Raw genomic sequence first — 17691 nt, 5'->3', positions numbered from 1 at the left:
CATTACTCAGTCTCAGCACAGCTCTATTTCCCAACAGGACCTGATTGAACAGTTACACTTGCAGACACCAAAGCTGTGGCAGCTCAATATGTCCTTTATGATTTAGAGCACATATAACAAAGTCAAATAGGCACATGCCCATGCTTCCTTTTGTCTTATTCCAAACTAGTGGTTTTGGCCAGGCTGAGGCTGATCCCTTAAACCGTTTATTCTTTTATTTCATATGCTGTGTCTTTTCTTGGCCTTTTGTAGCGCACTGAATATAACCATGGAAAATATGAAAGGCAAAAAAATGAGCAAGTATAATTTGTAAGCTTTATTTATTTTTCATTCTTTTAACGTTTTTGTCCATTTCATTGGTTTAGTGAGGCAGTAAGTTAATTCAGTGGCTTGTGAGTTTCTCTCCTGTCATAAACCCAATATTTTCTTTTTGACTCATAATTACACAGTATATGAAAACGAATTATGTAAAACATAATTCTGTTGCATTCAAGAACATTGTGTTCGACAGTGTGTGTACTAGCCCATGTATTAGGAAGTGCAGAGAAAGTATTGACAGCACTGTACTTACCTTGTTTTAATAAACACCATTCAAATTTTAATAGCAATAGCTATTCCATAGCAAATTCCAGCTAAATGAAAACAACGATCCTAATCGCACAAAAGGTAATATGCAAAAGTCTTGATCCACCACTCATTTTTTTATATTAAATAAAATCTAACGATATAAGTTAAATTAAAGAAAAAGGAATAAATGTTCTACAGTGACAGGCTGCAAAGTGCCTAAAGATTTTTTTTTTTTTAATTAAAACATTTGTAGCAGCAACCTCATTTCCCCTCTTGTCTGTTATAACCACTTAGCGTCAGCAGTATACTAATCACAGTCATCATCTGCACCTGTTTCTCACTGGTTCATGCCTCAAGTTAGATGAGTTTTATGCTTAATTGATTTTTTGGTCACTGTGTGGATTACCAAACAAAAAGCCTTCCTCTGAAGCCGCTCAGGTACAGGGACTGGACTGAAAATGAGAAACAAAATCTTTTTATATATATATATATATATATTTTTTTTTTTTCAAATTTTCTCCCCAATATTAGTCGAAGCCAATTCCTCCCCGTCACTAGGGGGCTCCCACATTAACTGCTTGCTCACGCACCATTAGGGGCGGAGTAACACACTCGGAGGAAAGCGCTAGCCGCTCTTTCCGCGTGCACGAGCTCACAGACGCCCCTGATTGGCTGTAGAGCCGTGATTAATGTGGGAGCGCAGGTACCTCTCATCCCTCCCCTCTGAGAGAGCTCGGCCAATCAGCTCTCTCTGGAGAAACAAAATCTTGCCAAAACCCAGAGCCAAAAAAGTCCTTAATCCTTAAGACTATATTTAAAATATAAAAACGATTGGCCCTTTGAAAGCAAAATATAAAGAAATGAAAGCTGGTTCAAGATTTTAACACGGTACTGTATATTGCATCAGTTGGTATTTCAAAAATTTTAGACACAGTCAGCCTTTTAGAGCAATGCTGGGCTGTAGCTCTGCACTCTGTTGTCAAATTACAAATATGTTTAAGTGCTCTTAATTAGAGACTTCCAAGTGGCACCGAGACCGCGGTTAAAAATCCGGGTTAAGGTTTTGCCGTCTTATTACACCGTCTCTTATAAACACTCTGCAAATGAATGCCAGTGTTTCGCAGGTGCACCAACTCGATTCACTCCAGGCCAGGGTGGCTCACAGTCTAAATTTATAGCCCTGGCAAGAATCCTTTAAAGCCTTTTGGAGAATTCGAGGTCTAAACTTCCCTGTAATCACTTTCATTATAGCTCCCAGCTACCAGTGAACAGGGTAATCAGAGCCTAACATGTGTTCCTGTTTATTCTAGGGGTCTTAAGTGGACGGCAGACACGCTTCCTATGTGTTTTGTGTGTGTGTGTGTGGAGGGTGACGATTAACCCTTTTGGAAGGCTTATTGACCATGAGTCCACTTGACCTCTGAGACTGCTACCTATGCACTTTAAATGAGAATTGGTGCTTTGGACATAATCTGGTCAAAGCCAGTCAAATTGGTATGAACCGTTCTCCCTCGTGCGCTAGCACACACACGCGTACACATCCCACATCTGTCAAGGACCGTGTTTCCTGTCTCCTACCATGGACACTGTAAATGACCTCCAGTTTAGCAGCCTGCTTTGATAATGTGGCAAGCAACCATTTACGGGCTGGGTTACTGACATTTCATAGATACACATGTGTATGTGCGTGTGTCGCGGGAATGCTGTTTAATGACGGTCCGCCAAGCCTGGAGCCACAGCATGGGGCCATGCCCTATAATTCTTCACTTCTTTAATTTGTCAATTAAAAGTGTTGCACAGCTGTGTTACAAAGCTCGGGGATTAGCATTCCGAGTGGGCTGCACTGGATTGATGAATTAATGTCGTCTTGCGGTAATGACGAGTGGAAAATAGATACGTGATACTTGGCCCTATAATGGATGTCGTGCAAATTTGCGCTTATAAGTAACAGTTGCTTTTTTCTTTTTCAGTACCAAAATCAAAATTCTCATAAGTACATCGGCATTCCGGATTATCCCATTGACAATGAAGATGAACTGGACACAGCAAGCAAGTAAGGCTCTGCATTCAATCAGTCTACTATTACTGTGACAGCCAACTGTTATTTGTAAATTTGTTTCTATATATGATTTGCCTTTTCTGTAAATATATCTTGTGAATTCGGTGAACTGGTCTCCAGCTGTGTATTACCTCCTAAAACATCCTTAATCTAGAGCAATACTGCCATCTGGTGTTCATTTTTTTTACAAGGACCTTTATTCTACCAGATATGTTTCCTGATTGATGTGTGGGGTGTGTGTATGTGTGTGTTTGGCTATAGAGTCTCTTCTGAGGACAGCGGGGAGTTACCATTCTACATAGAGGACAGTGATGACTCGTGTGAGTTAGAGCCCGAGGCGAGACAGACAGGCCAAATGAGTTTGCTGGAAGAGATCCTAGATTCACTCAGCACCACAACGTTAGATCATGGCTCAAAGCTCTCCTCAGCCAAGAGCTTGGACTTCTTCAGGTCCATGGATGAGCTTGACTGTAGTACCCCGGTGAGGCCTGATCTTGGCATGTTTTTTTCCCATTATAGTAACTCTTGGTATTGTAATTCTTTTGTGTGTTTTTTTTATGTAATGTGTTGTTGTTTTTCAATTCAACATTGACGAGCTGATTGCTTCATGCATTTCCTTTAGAATGTGTCTCTAGCTATGACTAGTCCAGTTCAGGCTGGTGAAGTGATCACGGCCACCGTTGGAGATCAGAGTGGCTGGAACATGGGGCAGGATGACAGTGCCATCAATGGCAAGCACCTCCCTCCTTCTCCTCGTCGCCAATGCAGCACTCGCTCGCTGCCAGCTCCTTCTAACAAATCCTGCGAGACCGTTGCAGACATGAGGAATTCTCTTGTGGAGCCTCTCACTAAGCCCCTGGCACTCGAAATCGCCGAAAGCGCCAGCCCTCCTATCCACCTAGAGCATCCCTCGGACCTGAAGCTGAGCCCAGAGAGCCAGGTGACAGAGGGCTTCAGTGGCCTGAGAAGAAGAGTTCTGTCCAAAGAGACTATGAGGCAATACCAGGAGCGATCACAGCAAGGAGGAGGCAACAGGCAGCCGTCACTGCTTGTTCCTTGGGAAAAAGCGAACAAAGGCAATGAAGAAGAAATGAGCCCTGAGGCGCCAGAGGTGCAGGAAAAAGGCTTGCTGGAGGAAATCGAGTGTCGTCTCAGTACAGCGCTGAACTCCAACCTGTAACTCACGCCAGTCCGCAGCAGCACAGTACAGTACCTGGATGAAAGCTGAGAATTTAAGCATCCTTCTTTCTTTTCCTACATGTACACCTTCTATATCAGAGCGCTATTTTATATATCTGTATGTACTTGTAGTCATTTGAAAAGTTGTTTAATTAAGGGGTGTTGGTTTGTATCTTTGGTAAAAAAAAAATCGTAAAAAATGTGTCAACGGTGATTTCAAGGGGCAGCAAAACCAGCAGCGCAGCAGCTTACATTACGTTGCTGTCCAACACTTCCAGGGTTCGATTCTGAGCTCTGCTTACTGTCGGCATGGAGTTTCGCATGTTCTCCTGTTCTCCTTGTCCATGTGCGCTTCTTCTGGGTTTCTTCACTTTCTCTCATGCCAGTAGCTGGATTGGTGTAGATGATTGTGTCAATTTGTATGCACGCAGGTGGTGCCCAGCCATGGACTAGTGTCCCATCCAGAGTGCCGTTTCTGTTTTTTTTTGGTACCGGCTTGTCCGTGACCATCACCAGTATAAAACGCTTACTGTAAGTCAGCGAGGTGATTCCAAGCCAGTAATTTGCACTTCCAAACAGGTACATTATTTAATCACTGTAACTCTAAACTTTTAGAGAACGAGCTCTTGTCCACATTAATATATATTTTTACGAAAGACTATTTTTTGGAACTAACAGTATGCCTTAAACGTAATTCTAATGTGCTTTTGGTACTATGCAGTGTTCTTTATCCGTGACTCTGGACTCTTAGATGTCTGTAGCTGTAAATCGTACTTATTCCCTAATTTGGTGGTATAGAAGCATACCTCAGAAAGAGCAGCATGTTACAACTAACCTAGGTGTGTTTCTTTTCCAAGACTATTCTCAGGTAGATGTTTTCTTTCAATATTTTGTTTATATCGTGACATCGGTTTTGCAGTGTGGTAGATGCTATGCAGTGTTGTAATATGTATTGTTTTATGAAAACAGGATCCCAGTTTCTTCATCACTGTAGCCACAAAGTGTTTTAATTCAAGTTTTCCTCCATCTTGGATCACATGATTGGTTGGAAATGAATAATATGGCCGTTCCAAGTGCCAGGATGCAAGCTGAAGAAAAGAAAAATTGTTCTAGCCCTCTCTGAAGTTTTACATATTGTATGTGTGTAAGCATTTGGTTTCATTTCAACCCAACTGCTTGAACACATCCAGCCTCCACATGTCCATTAAGAAGGGAACTTGATTCATTTGGGCTGATTAAGTGTTAAGCCTCTTAAGTGTGGTGATTTATGCCACATACTAATCTGACACTTTGAAAGCTAACTTCACCCCCTACTGTGTGTGTGTTTCTCCGAGCTTATGTGGCAGAACAAAGCATTCCGTGTGTTGCAACATTGTGTTATCATTTTTTCCCCTGTACGATCATATTATGAGAACTTTTAGTTATTTAAACAGAAGGCTGTGTATTTCTTTAACAGTCTGTCTGACGTCAAAGCCTGTTATACGTAATCATAATAATTTTCAGTTTTAAATAGTGAAGAATTCTGCTATATTATGACCCTGTTCGTGTAAGAGTTGTATCTCTTTAACCAAAAAACAAGTCTCTGAGCAAGCTAAAGAATTTCTCCAGCATTTGAAAACGTTTTGGACACCCTGTTTTTCTTCGTACTGTCGTGTGCGTGTGGATGTTGAGCAAATCAACCAAGCGTGTTTCCGACAGCTCATTTGCAAGTAGTGGAGCCCACAGAGCTTCATAAATGTTCAAGTGCACAGAGTGATGGAAGCACAAAATTACCAATCAGGGCAAAGCCTAAAAACAGAGCTGGACAGTAAAAACTAAATTTTACCAATATACAATATTATAAGGTGTCAAAATAAAAGTGTAAGCAGTTAATGTTCCTGCTGAGGGATTATAAAATATAATAAAAGGCTGAGGCATTTTATTAATGGCAATCACTGGATCTTTGTGCAGATCGACTGGCCGCTGCTTTTAAGTGATGCCATTTCTTTTACCATAAATTACCGACTTTTCTATGTCTTACTTGAAAATGTGCTGACTCGCTGTCTTCTTTCGAATTTATATTTATTAATGAATGACCATAATATTAAACAACTGCTTTTCACAGAAAAGTTCCTGATGGTCCTCGTAGTCCGTGACTTAGTGAATTATCATGAGGATGCGTTTTTGATAGAGATAGCTTCTGTACATCGCTCTGAATAAGTTAGTCTACTAAACACTGTAAACGTAATAAAACCAAGCAATGTAAACTTGATATAGGTTTCATAGATAACAGAGCAGTCGAGTTTACATTACACACAGGAGCTCGAGTAGGATACGCTTTTTCAAAATGACGAGGTTTTCATGAATAGTATATTTGATGTGTAAATGCGTGTCTAAAGACATTTAGGAATTAATCCCTTCATATCCAGTTTGATAAATGAGGCTTAAATGTCTTTTCCAGGCTTTCGAATGAGATTAACACAAAACTGCTGAGCTCAGTTTTATTAAAATTACATTTTCACAGCATAAATAATGTAATAAAAGTCTCACAAACATAAATAATAATTAGTATTTTTATTATTAGTTTGTGTACAATATTAGTATTGAGAGATCTATGTAATAATTAATAATGAAAGTATATAAAAAAAAATAGTAGCATTATATTAGGTACTACATTTTTGTGTTTGGTTTGAAATTTTCTTGCTTGTAAAGCATCCGGAGGTTGTCTTGACCTCAGCACAACTGATGTTACTGAATAAGAAAAGAATATTGCCTTGTGCCAGGTTTCAGTATTCTTTGAGGAGGGATAAAAGTATAGTTTTATTAATGATGTAATACAATATGGTTGTGCCTTATAAATTGAATCTAACACAGAGAGGTAGGTCAATCCTCAACTACCCCCCTTTCCTTGTATACACAGTTAATATGCCTAATCGATATGCACATAATTAATAGACTTGAAAATTATCTTGTTAAACTGTGGGGGTGTTTTATTTTTGGATGGGGACAGGGGTGGCCTTGTCTACTTGTTTTAGTCGATTTCATGGTGACTCTTCACCCACAGGGCAAAAAGGCTGATGAGTATTAAAATGACCAGTCATACAGTATGCTTGGGCCTTTAACATCACCAGATCTCAGTAAAATTACACACTGACGTGAGATTTTGAAACAAAGTGTTAGAAAACATGCACATCATAACCGCCATGGTCAGAAAAAAATATATTTTTATAAAAATGGTGGTCCAGTATAGTTTCTTGAAATGTGCAGAATGTAAAGCAAACATGACCCAAAGCTTTTTCTTGTGGCTTTGTTGGTTTAATCTTTGTTTGTATTTCCCTTCATGTCTGCATCTGAATTTATAAAAAAAAAAATTGTTATTTGCATTTTCAATCATAGTCGGTCAGGCAAATAACTGTCTCAGTTATACTGTTAAACGATTATTTTATTTCATACAACTAAGATAGTGTTTGAAGACAAAATATATCTTTTTTGTGATTTTTTTTAAATATATAAAAATTCACATTTTCTGTCCTCTAAATATTTCATTTATTTCCTTATGGAAATTTTACTTGTTTTTAATTGTAATTATTATTACTCAAAATTTACCAAAATTGTAAATGATTTCCTGGTAACTATAAAACACTACTCGGCACCAGGTAGATAACTGGCAAAAAAAAAAACTTTTCAAAGAAACCAGCAACTTCATTCCAGCTTTAATTTCCCCCTTTTTAAAGGCTTCTCATTTTGAAAAAAAAAAAGTTGATAAAATCAAAGTTATAAAAGAACCACTGTATTTTAAGTGCTACCATCATAAGAGTATATTCATGCATGATCTTGTCTAAAATATAAAACTTTGCATTATTTATTTTTTTTTCAAAATGACTTGTTTCATGAATGTGCTTTATTAAATTGAAACTATTTTAAGACGACTGTTTCTCAGTTATATTATTTGTGAGTCTTTTTTTTTTTTTTTAGGAAATGACTGTTATTCCACTAGGAGGCAAAATAAAGCCATAAATTCACTTTCTCATCTCACTTCATTCTTACCAAATGGGTTAGTGATATTTAATTCTTCATTAAATTAAGAATGAATACATTTATTAGGTCATGCAACAATGGTGCTTAAAATTTACCATCATGATGTACATAACATGACATAATGTTGACTAAACAGCTTATTTGTACAAGATTAAGTATTTACAGAAAAAATATGTAAATGGAAAAAGCACCAAGATATTATAGTAAATTCCTCCTAGTAAGTAAGGAAAATTAAACTGTGTGTGAAAGAATGAGGGCTATTTATTAAGCAAATATGTAAACTCATGTAAACACATTTGTGCTGAGACCATGCCTTAAACAGCTCTCTTAATTTAAAGTTGTTCTGGATAAGGCCATCAGCCAAATGCCGTAAATTATAAAAGTAAAAAATAATGATTAAAAAAAAAACTTTCCACCTTTAAAAAGAAAACAGGTAAAACTTAAGATGACTCTCCCATTAACAGATTTTTTCAAATAACGCCCCTATTGACCAGTTCTTACAATAAGATAAGATATAAGACTTTGTCATTGCAGTCATACAACAATTTGGTTGCTTAGGAATAAAAAGAATGTTAGAATAAAAAAATTACTGTAGTAGGTCTTGCCGGAATCTCCAGCTTGCACTCGGCACAAAATATACATTCACCATATCCATTATGAGACTCTGGTGTTGGACTCGACTGTGGCTCACACCAACAGTTTTGTACCTGAGCTTCCAACAATGAATATCAACTTTATATTAACTTAAACATCTCGCCCATTAGTGGTTAGCACTAGAGCCTTTAATCTCCAATTCAATTCAATTTTATTTGTATAGCGCTTTTAGCAATTTTTAATTGCCGCAAAGCAGCTTTACACAGACAAAATAATTATTTAAGTTTGTATGAAATGTAAATTTGTATGAATCAAAATGGTCAGTTTGTCCCTGGTGAGCAAGCCGAGGGCGACAGTGGCAAGGAAAAACTCCCTGAGATGGTAATAGGAAGAAACCTTGAGAGGAACCAGACTCAACAGGGAACCCATCCTCATCTGGGTGAAACAGAAAGCAGTAAATGATCTGCATTTATACAGTGTGTAGGGTGGGAGGCAGTTCAGCTATAATAGCTGATGTTAATTGATGTTAATATGGAGTCCAGGTGGTTATTGAAGACCCAGGTAGACTTGTAAGAAGTTCCAGTCCTGAACTATCGAACCGTCAAGTCCCCAGAGAAACAGTTGCCAACACCAGTCAAGGCCAGAACCATTTTCTAGGTAGAGAGAATCATTCCCAGACACCAGACGCATCCCAGAGAGACACACGGGGCATCCATGTGACGAGATCTTCAGCCAGAAGCGTGGCACCAGGATGGGTCAGACAGGTCCGGAGGGCAGAGGGAGTCTGGATCACTGGCAGCTCAGGAACGACATGTGTAGCTCGACAGAGAGAGAGAGAAAGAGTGAAAGGGGGAGACAGGAGGAGAGAGGAAAGAGAAAGAAGGGGGAAAGAGAAGAAGAAGAGAGATGGCAGTTAGGTATGGTCACAGTCACACAATGTATAATGTGAATGTATATTAACTGTAGAGTGCAAGCAGAGACTCCGGCAGGACTAACTATGACAGCATAACTAAAAGGGAGAGCCAGAAGGAAACACAAACATGAGGGCTTCCTGACATGTAAAGCAAACAATCACCTCACCGTCAGCAAACCTGAGTGATCAATGAGAGTGAGGAAGACAGCATCCAAACATACCAGTTCACCATAATACTCTACGTCCATGAGTCCCCCAGATCTGCTCCTTTACCTACGGCAAATCTATTTATAAAAATGCTTGGCTAAATAAATAGGTTTTTAGCCTGGACTTAAACACTGAGACTGTGTCTGAGTCCCGAACACTATTTGGAAGACTATTCCATAATTTTGGGGCATTGTAAGAAAAAGCTCTGCCCCCAGCTGTATTTTTCATAATACGCGGTACTGACAAGCAGCCTGCATCCTTTGACTAGCAGTTCGCTCAGGTACTGTGGCGCGAGACCATTTAATGCTTTATATGTCAAGAGTAGTATTTTAAAATCAATGCGAAATTTCACAGGGAGCCAATGGAGTGAAGATAAGATAGGGGTGATGTGCTCATATCTTCTGGTTCTAGTGAGGACTCTCGCTGCTGCATTCTGGACTAGCTGAAGCTTATTTATGCATCTAGCTGAACAACCAGACAGTAAGGCATTACAATAGTCCAACCTAGAGGTGATAAAAGCATGAACTAGTTTTTCTGCATCGTTTAGCGACAATAAATTTCTTATCCTGGCAATATTTCTGAGATGAAAGAATGCTATCCTGGTAATATTATCTACATGTGCTTCAAATGAAAGGCTGGAATCAATAATCACACCAAGGTCTTTCACTGTTGCACTTGATGGAACAGAAAGGCCATCTAAAGTTACGGTGTGATCTAAAATTTTACTCCTAGCTGTATGCGGTCCTATGACTAGAACTTCTGTCTTATCCGGATTTAGCAGAAGGAAGTTAATTAGCATCCAATTTCTTATGTCCTGCACACATTGCTCAATTTCAGTAAGCTGTTTTTTCTCATCAGGTTTTGCTGAGACATATAACTGTGTATCATCAGCATAACAATGAAAACTAATACCATGCTTACGGATTATGTTGCCCAGAGGAAGCATGTAAAGGGAAAAAAGCAGTGGACCTAAAACTGAACCCTGCGGAATCTTAGAGATAAGGGGGAGGTTTGATATTGGCCTGTAACTGGACAGCTGACAGGGGTCGAGGTCAGGTTTCTTAATTATTGGTTTGATAACTGCTAATTTAAAAGATTTTGGAACATAACCAATGCTGAGTGAAGAATTTATTATTCTCAACAGGGGTTCTGTTATTGCTGGTACTATCTGTCCAGGGACAGGGTTCCATTCCCGACCAGGCTCGATTCCCGTCTCTGTGTGCATGGAGTTTGCATGTTCTCCCTGTGCTTGGTGGGTTTTCTCCGGCTACTCCGTTTTTTTCCCCACAGTCCAAAGACCTGCAGATTAGGCTAATTGGTGTTACCAAATTGCCTGTAGTGTATGTGCCCCTTGTGATGGAGTGGCACCCTGTCCAGAGTGTACCCTGCTTCGTGCCCTAAGCCTCCTGGGATAGGCTTTTCCCCTGCCACTGTCATCCCCGGCTTGCTCATCAAGCACAAACTGATAATTCTGGTAAGTTATACACATCTTCTGACATTATTTCTTAAACTCATTTCCATATTGTTTCCATTGTTGAAAGTGCTACATAAATAAAACAGAATTGAGTTGGGAATTGGTTGGCGTCCAGTGTACAGTGTGAGGGTAGAGAATGAGAGTGTTTAGAACCACACAGATGGCATCCTCAGTCAATCTGTTTACCTGGTAGACAAACTGGTGTTGATCTATATCAGCTCAGCTAGTGTTTTTGATGTTGATTGAGACCAGTCATTGCAAAGCATTGTAAAATTGATTATTATATTTTATTTGTTTGTGTTTATTCTGTTTTCATGTATATTGCGAAGCCATCTTGTAAAAGAAATCATTTTAAACCAAAGGTCAGTACTAGGACCTGGTTTATAATCTATATCGCAACATTATAAATCCTAACATGGAAAAAATTCAGAAACCAGTGGTGGTGGGCCTGAGGCGAAAGAAGGGGTGTCTGCTGCATTTGAATCTGCATTGGATCCCAATGTAAGTGAGGCATTCGAGACATCTTACTCACTTAACTAATGATCCAGCAGCCTTTTATGGTGGTCAGTGGTGAGATGTAAAATGCTACCAGCCATAGGAAATTTTGCTACCACTGGAGGAATATTGTCAGTACTACTACAGATTCAGAAGTACTGAATATTATTGTGCAGGAGGTAGGAAACATAGAGGTTTACCCATTATTGGGGGAAAAAATAATCCTTTAAATAAAAAAAGGTTGAACCCAAGAGACAGGGAGTTACGATACCAGTAAAAGTATCCCAAAAGATGAGAAGAGAACACCGGAAGTTTAATTGGAGTTCGGCATGAAAAATAGCATGCTATTGCTCCAGGTAATGTCAGGTTAGTCACTGGCTATAACAAAGAAAAAGCTGTAAACCATTCACACATTGCACATTTATGCAGAGTGATAACTGACAAAAAACATATATTGTTCAAAGGAAACATTGTACAGTGACTGAACTTTGGGGAAAAGGCTTGTCTTTTCAAAATGGCTTTTCCTAATTTAAAGAAAAGAAAGGTTAAGGTATTTATCCAAGTAGTGGGTGTTGAAAGAGCAAGTGAGTATTTTTTGATGACAGCTTGTCAGAGCATAAATATACCAAATCATAGTACTTTTCAAGTAGAATGTCCATGCCAGACCCTTTAAAGAAGATGACACATTAGTCTTTGTGCCTAAAAGTATTCCCCAGTGACACATTGGTTCAGGTGAGGTAAGGGCACAGCCAAACACTATCCTCAGTGTGCAAAACCCTACTGCCCATGACACTATATTGGCAGAAATGGTAGTTAATGGGACAGCACATCCAGTCACATGAGCTAAACCACACATACAAGATATATTGAATAGCCATGGAGGTAAAGGCCTACCTGCAGAGTTTCACGGCAAAAGACAGTAAACCCTTGACAGCATTTGTGACACCCTGGTGGATATACAAATTGGTCAGGATCCCATTTCGTCTCATGAATGCTCTAGCAGCCTTTCAACACTGCAGGGGAGAGAGTGTTTAAAAGGCCTCGGAGACAAAATATATTTATTTAGATGACATCTTAGTGTTTAGTAAAACATGAAACAATCATGTCAGTGAGGTAAGAAAGGTCTTGCATAAATTGAGGCACTATGTAATCTAATTAACCAGTACAATTGAATTTATTAAAAGTGAAATTCGTTATGTGGCAAGAATATGTCGGCAGAAATAAATAAGATGGATCTTATTTAGCAGCTATAAGGGTTCTGAAAGCCAAAAATCCATGTTGGTAAGCTGTAAGCTGATTTTGCGACTTTTGAGTTACTAACGGCAATACGTCAAGGACTTCTCTTGCATTGCCAGCCCATTTATGACAACAAGTGGATTTGCCTTAGAGGCAAGCTCACAATTTTTGTTTAAATGCACTGTATAAATGCAGATCATTTACTGCTTTCTGTTTCACCCAAATGAGGATGGGTTCCCTGTTGAGTCTGGTTCCTCTCAAGGTTTCTTCCTATTACCATCTCAGGGAGTTTTTCCTTGCCACTGTCGCCCTCGGCTTGCTCACCAGGGACAAACTGACCATTTTGATTCATACAAATTCACATTTCATACAAACTTAAATAATTCTTTTGACTATGTAAAGCTGCTTTGCGGCAATGAAAATTGCTAAAAGCGCTATACAAATAAAATTGAATTGAATTGAATTGAATCTAAGCCCAGTAATATTTAAGTTACCACATCTCACACACCAATTTATTGGACAGCTTCACACCTGTTTTGTTCCTGCTAACCAGGTTTAAGAGACATTATCCAATTAAAATTTTATACTTTATGCTATAAAAGTAGGGAAAGTCTGGATTGCTATCGCTCTATTGCTACAGATAGCGACTTCGCTGCTTCAGTACACAGTGATCTCCGGGTGCAGCCTTACTCCAGTGTACATACAACCATTGTGGATCTCGTTGGGGATACAGGTATGATTTAATTCAATTTCAATTACATTTTATTTGTATACATATATCGATTTGTATGATGACACCAAGGCCAATCTAGTCCTCAGCCCCCTGACCGGGGGTCCGTGGAACATAGTTGTTTGCTGAGTTAGCTAGCTCGCCTAGCACAGCCCCGGTTAAAATCGGGCTGTTCAACACTCGCTGACTCTCCAATAAGGGCTGTCTACTACATGATCTTGTGGATGATCATAAGTTCGACTTCTTTTGTTTGGTTGAGACCTGGCAACAACAAAATGACTTTCTGGAACTTAATCAGGCATGTCTACCTAAGTTTGTTTACATCTTGCAGCCCTAAACTTCCGGACGCGGAGGAGGCCTTGTGATACTCCGTAACACGACTTACAAGGCATGTCCACTCTGTCTACAGACACATCATTTGTATCTGCTGTTTCACTAATCAGTGGTTCAACACTGACTATGCTTGCTGTTATATACCAACCACCGAAATATCTGAATTTTCTGCATTTTTAACCTCCCTTTGGACATTCTCTCCTAATGTTATCTTACTCTGTGATTTTAACATTCACATGGATGACACTGTAAATGGGCTCACAAAGGACTATTTGGCTTGCTTTGCTGGCTTTGATTTAAAGCAATTAATTGATTTTCCGACTCACTTAAAAGGACACACATTGGACCTTGTGTGTGGCTCAGGTGTTACTTTTGACTGTGTTGCATCTGAGCTGCCTATTGGAACTTGGATCGAACAGGTCAGAAAATAAGAGCTTGTAATAAAAGGTCACTAAACTGTGCTAACTCTTGTTTTGAAATCACACAAAGAAACTGGGCGGAGCTTTTGTTGTCTTGTGTAAGTAGAAGAAGACAAAGCTTATTGTAGAACCACGCCTCCGTAGCATGAGAAAGTGCGTTTGCTTCAGGTCAGCCAGTTTCCACATTTTTTCCTCTTGCAGAAGGATCACCATCTGCAATCTGTGAGTAGTTCATCTGGCAGTGCCGGCAAATGTAGGGACTTTGACATAGCCATTTCTTGCAACCCTTCCCTCCCAAGCAAAGGTTCCACCGAGATCTGAACTCGGATCACTGGATACAAAGTCCAGAGTGCTAGACATTAGACCATGGAACCATTTGTTGGTGTTTGGGATGACCACAGTTTGTCCATACACTGATAAGCTGCACGGAGCCAGGCGCTCGGGCACTAAGAGCTTGTAACCAAAACTCATCTGGCAGTGCCGAAACCCGGGATCAAACCAGGGACCTTTAGATCTTCAGTCTAACGCTCTCCCAACTGAGCTATTTCGGCTGGTGCAGGCAAATTCCTATTTTAAGAATGGAACCAAACCATGTGTTATGGTTAACTGCCAATGGCTTCATCATGGCATACAGTGGCCGATGATCAAGTGAGCAGCTATTAAACGCTAGCTAATAGTCCAAGTCATTGTAATTATAAAAGCAATTGATAAAGAACTGCCCCAGAACCTTGTTGTTCAGAAAGCTCATCCTAAGCACCCACGTGGAAGGGCACGAATGAACTCAGGGGCTTGGATGGTTCAATGCAGATTTGCAGGTCCCACCGAGATTTGAACTCCGATCGCTGGATTCAGAGTCCAGAGTGCTAACCATTACACCATGGAACCAACCTGCACGCAGTGCCTTTTTGTGACCCACATGTCACTTCCAAATACTGAGAAACAGCAAAGAGGTCAGAGCGTAAGAGCTTGTAATCAAAGGTCACTAAACTGTGCTAACTCTTGTTTTGAAATCACACAAAGAAACTGGGCCTAGCTTTGATTGTCTTGTGTAAGTAGAAGAAGACAAAGCTTATTGTAGAACCACGCCTCCGTAGCATGAGAAATTGTGTTTGCTTCAGGTCAGCCAGTTTCCACATTTTTTCCTCTTGCAGAAGGATCTCCATCTGCCATCTGTGAGTAGTTCTTTTGTTTCCCACACAGTGACTCCAGCAAGCAATGGATGATGATTTTTATTCAAGTTTCTTTGCTTTAGAACCAGGCAAATGTAGGGACTTTGACATAGCCATTTCTTGCAACCCTTCCCTCTCAAGCAAAGGTTCCACCGAGATCTGAACTCGGATCACTGGATACAAAGTCCAGAGTGCTAGACATTACACCATGGAACCATTTGTTGGTGTTTGGGATGACCACAGTTTGTCCATACACTGATAAGCTGCACGGAGCCAGGCGCTCGGGCACTAAGAGCTTGTAACCAAAACTCATCTGGCAGTGCCGAAACCCGGGATCGAACCAGGGACCTTTAAATCTTCAGTCTAACGCTCTCCCAACTGAGCTATTTCGGCTGGTGCAGTCAAATTCCTATTTTAAGAATGGAACCAAACCATGTGTTATGGTTAACTGCCAATGGCTTCATCATGGCATACAGTGGCCGATGATCAAGTGAGCAGCTATTAAACGCTAGCTAATAGTCCAAGTCATTGTAATTATAAAAGCAATTGATAAAGAACTGCCTCAGAACCTTGTTGTTCAGAAAGCTCATCCTAAGCACCCACGTGGAAGGGCACGAATGAACTCAGGGGCTTGGATGGTTCAATGCAGATTTGCAGGTCCCACCGAGATTTGAACTCGGATCGCTGGATTCAGAGTCCAGAGTGCTAACCATTACACCATGGAACCAACCTGCACGCAGCACCTTTTTGTGACCCACATGTCACTTCCAAATACTGAGAAACAGCAAAGAGGTCAGAGCGTAAGAGCTTGTAATCAAAGGTCACTAAACTGTGCTAACTCTTGTTTTGAAATCACACAAAGAAACTGGGCGGAGCTTTTGTTGTCTTGTGTAAGTAGAAGAAGACAAAGCTTATTGTAGAACCACGCCTCCGTAGCATGAGAAAGTGTGTTTGCTTCAGATCAGCCAGTTTCCACATTTTTTCCTCTTGCAGAAGGATCTCCATCTGCCATCTGTGAGTAGTTCTTTTGTTTCCCACACAGTGACTCCAGCAAGCAATGGATGATGATTTTTATTCAAGTTTCTTTGCTTTAGAACCAGGCAAATGTAGGGACTTTGACATAGCCATTTCTTGCAACCCTTCCCTCCCAAGCAAAGGTTCCACCGAGATCTGAACTCGGATCACTGGATACAAAGTCCAGAGTGCTAGACATTACACCATGGAACCATTTGTTGGTGTTTGGGATGACCACAGTTTGTCCATACACTGATAAGCTGCACGGAGCCAGGCGCTCGGGCACTAAGAGCTTGTAACCAAAACTCATCTGGCAGTGCCGAAACCCGGGATCGAACCAGGGACCTTTAGATCTTCAGTCTAACGCTCTCCCAACTGAGCTATTTCGGCTGGTGCAGTCAAATTCCTATTTTAAGAATGGAACCAAACCATGTGTTATGGTTAACTGCCAATGGCTTCATCATGGCATACAGCGGCCGATGATCAAGTGAGCAGCTATTAAACGCTAGCTAATAGTCCAAGTCATTGTAATTATAAAAGCAATTGATAAAGAACTGCCCCAGAACCTTGTTGTTTAGAAAGCTCATCCTAAGCACCCACGTGGAAAGGCACGAATGAACTCAGGGGCTTGGATGGTTCAATGCAGATTTGCAGGTCCCACCGAGATTTGAACTCGAATCGCTGGATTCAGAGTCCAGAGTGCTAACCATTACACCATGGAACCAACCTGCACGCAGTGCCTTTTTGTGACCCACATGTCACTTCCAAATACTGAGAAACAGCAAAGAGGTCAGAGCGTAAGAGCTTGTAATCAAAGGTCACTAAACTGTGCTAACTCTTGTTTTGAAATCACACAAAGAAACTGGGCGGAGCTTTGGTTGTCTTGTGTAAGTAGAAGAAGACAAAGCTTATTGTAGAACCACGCCTCCGTAGCATGAGAAAGTGTGTTTGCTTCAGGTCAGCCAGTTTCCACATTTTTTCCTCTTGCAGAAGGATCTCCATCTGCCATCTGTGAGTAGTTCTTTTATTTCCCACACAGTGACTCCAGCAAGCAATTGATGATGATTTTTATTCAAGTTTCTTTGCTTTAGAACCAGGCAAATGTAGGGACTTTGACATAGCCATTTCTTGCAACCCTTCCCTCCCAAGCAAAGGTTCCACCGAGATCTGAACTCGGATCACTGGATACAAAGTCCAGAGTGCTAGACATTACACCATGGAACCATTAATTGGTGTTTGGGATGACCACAGTTTGTCCATACACTGATAAGCTGCACGGAGCCAG

At 40.3% G+C, this 17691-nt stretch overlaps 1 protein-coding gene and 3 non-coding genes across 4 annotated transcripts in view; 1 reads left to right on the top strand and 3 right to left on the bottom strand.

The window, feature by feature from the left end:
- The window catches only part of dennd1b (DENN/MADD domain containing 1B), a 92114-nt gene extending 84329 nt beyond the window's left edge, over positions 1-7785 (top strand). Inside the window, exons 20-22 of the mRNA XM_053512818.1 lie at positions 2538-2620; positions 2888-3107; positions 3249-7785. Coding sequence (XP_053368793.1) covers positions 2538-2620; positions 2888-3107; positions 3249-3806 — 861 coding nt within the window. The 3' untranslated portion in view covers positions 3807-7785. The remainder of the gene's footprint in view (positions 1-2537; positions 2621-2887; positions 3108-3248) is intronic.
- Positions 7786-16047: 8262 nt separating this feature from the next.
- Positions 16048-16119, bottom strand: trnaq-cug (transfer RNA glutamine (anticodon CUG)). The gene has a single exon. It is a non-coding gene; the product is annotated as a tRNA-Gln (tRNA).
- Positions 16120-16723: 604 nt separating this feature from the next.
- trnaf-gaa (transfer RNA phenylalanine (anticodon GAA)) lies at positions 16724-16796 on the bottom strand. The gene has a single exon. It is a non-coding gene; the product is annotated as a tRNA-Phe (tRNA).
- A 262-nt stretch (positions 16797-17058) lies between these two features.
- On the bottom strand, positions 17059-17130 carry trnaq-cug (transfer RNA glutamine (anticodon CUG)). The gene has a single exon. It is a non-coding gene; the product is annotated as a tRNA-Gln (tRNA).
- Between the last annotated feature and the right edge of the window lie 561 nt (positions 17131-17691).

Source organism: Clarias gariepinus, chromosome 15 (genome assembly GCF_024256425.1).
Source record: "Clarias gariepinus isolate MV-2021 ecotype Netherlands chromosome 15, CGAR_prim_01v2, whole genome shotgun sequence".
NCBI lineage: Eukaryota > Metazoa > Chordata > Actinopteri > Siluriformes > Clariidae > Clarias > Clarias gariepinus.
Note: the sequence above shows the minus strand (reverse complement) of the source record. Positions and strands in the feature narration are given on the sequence as shown.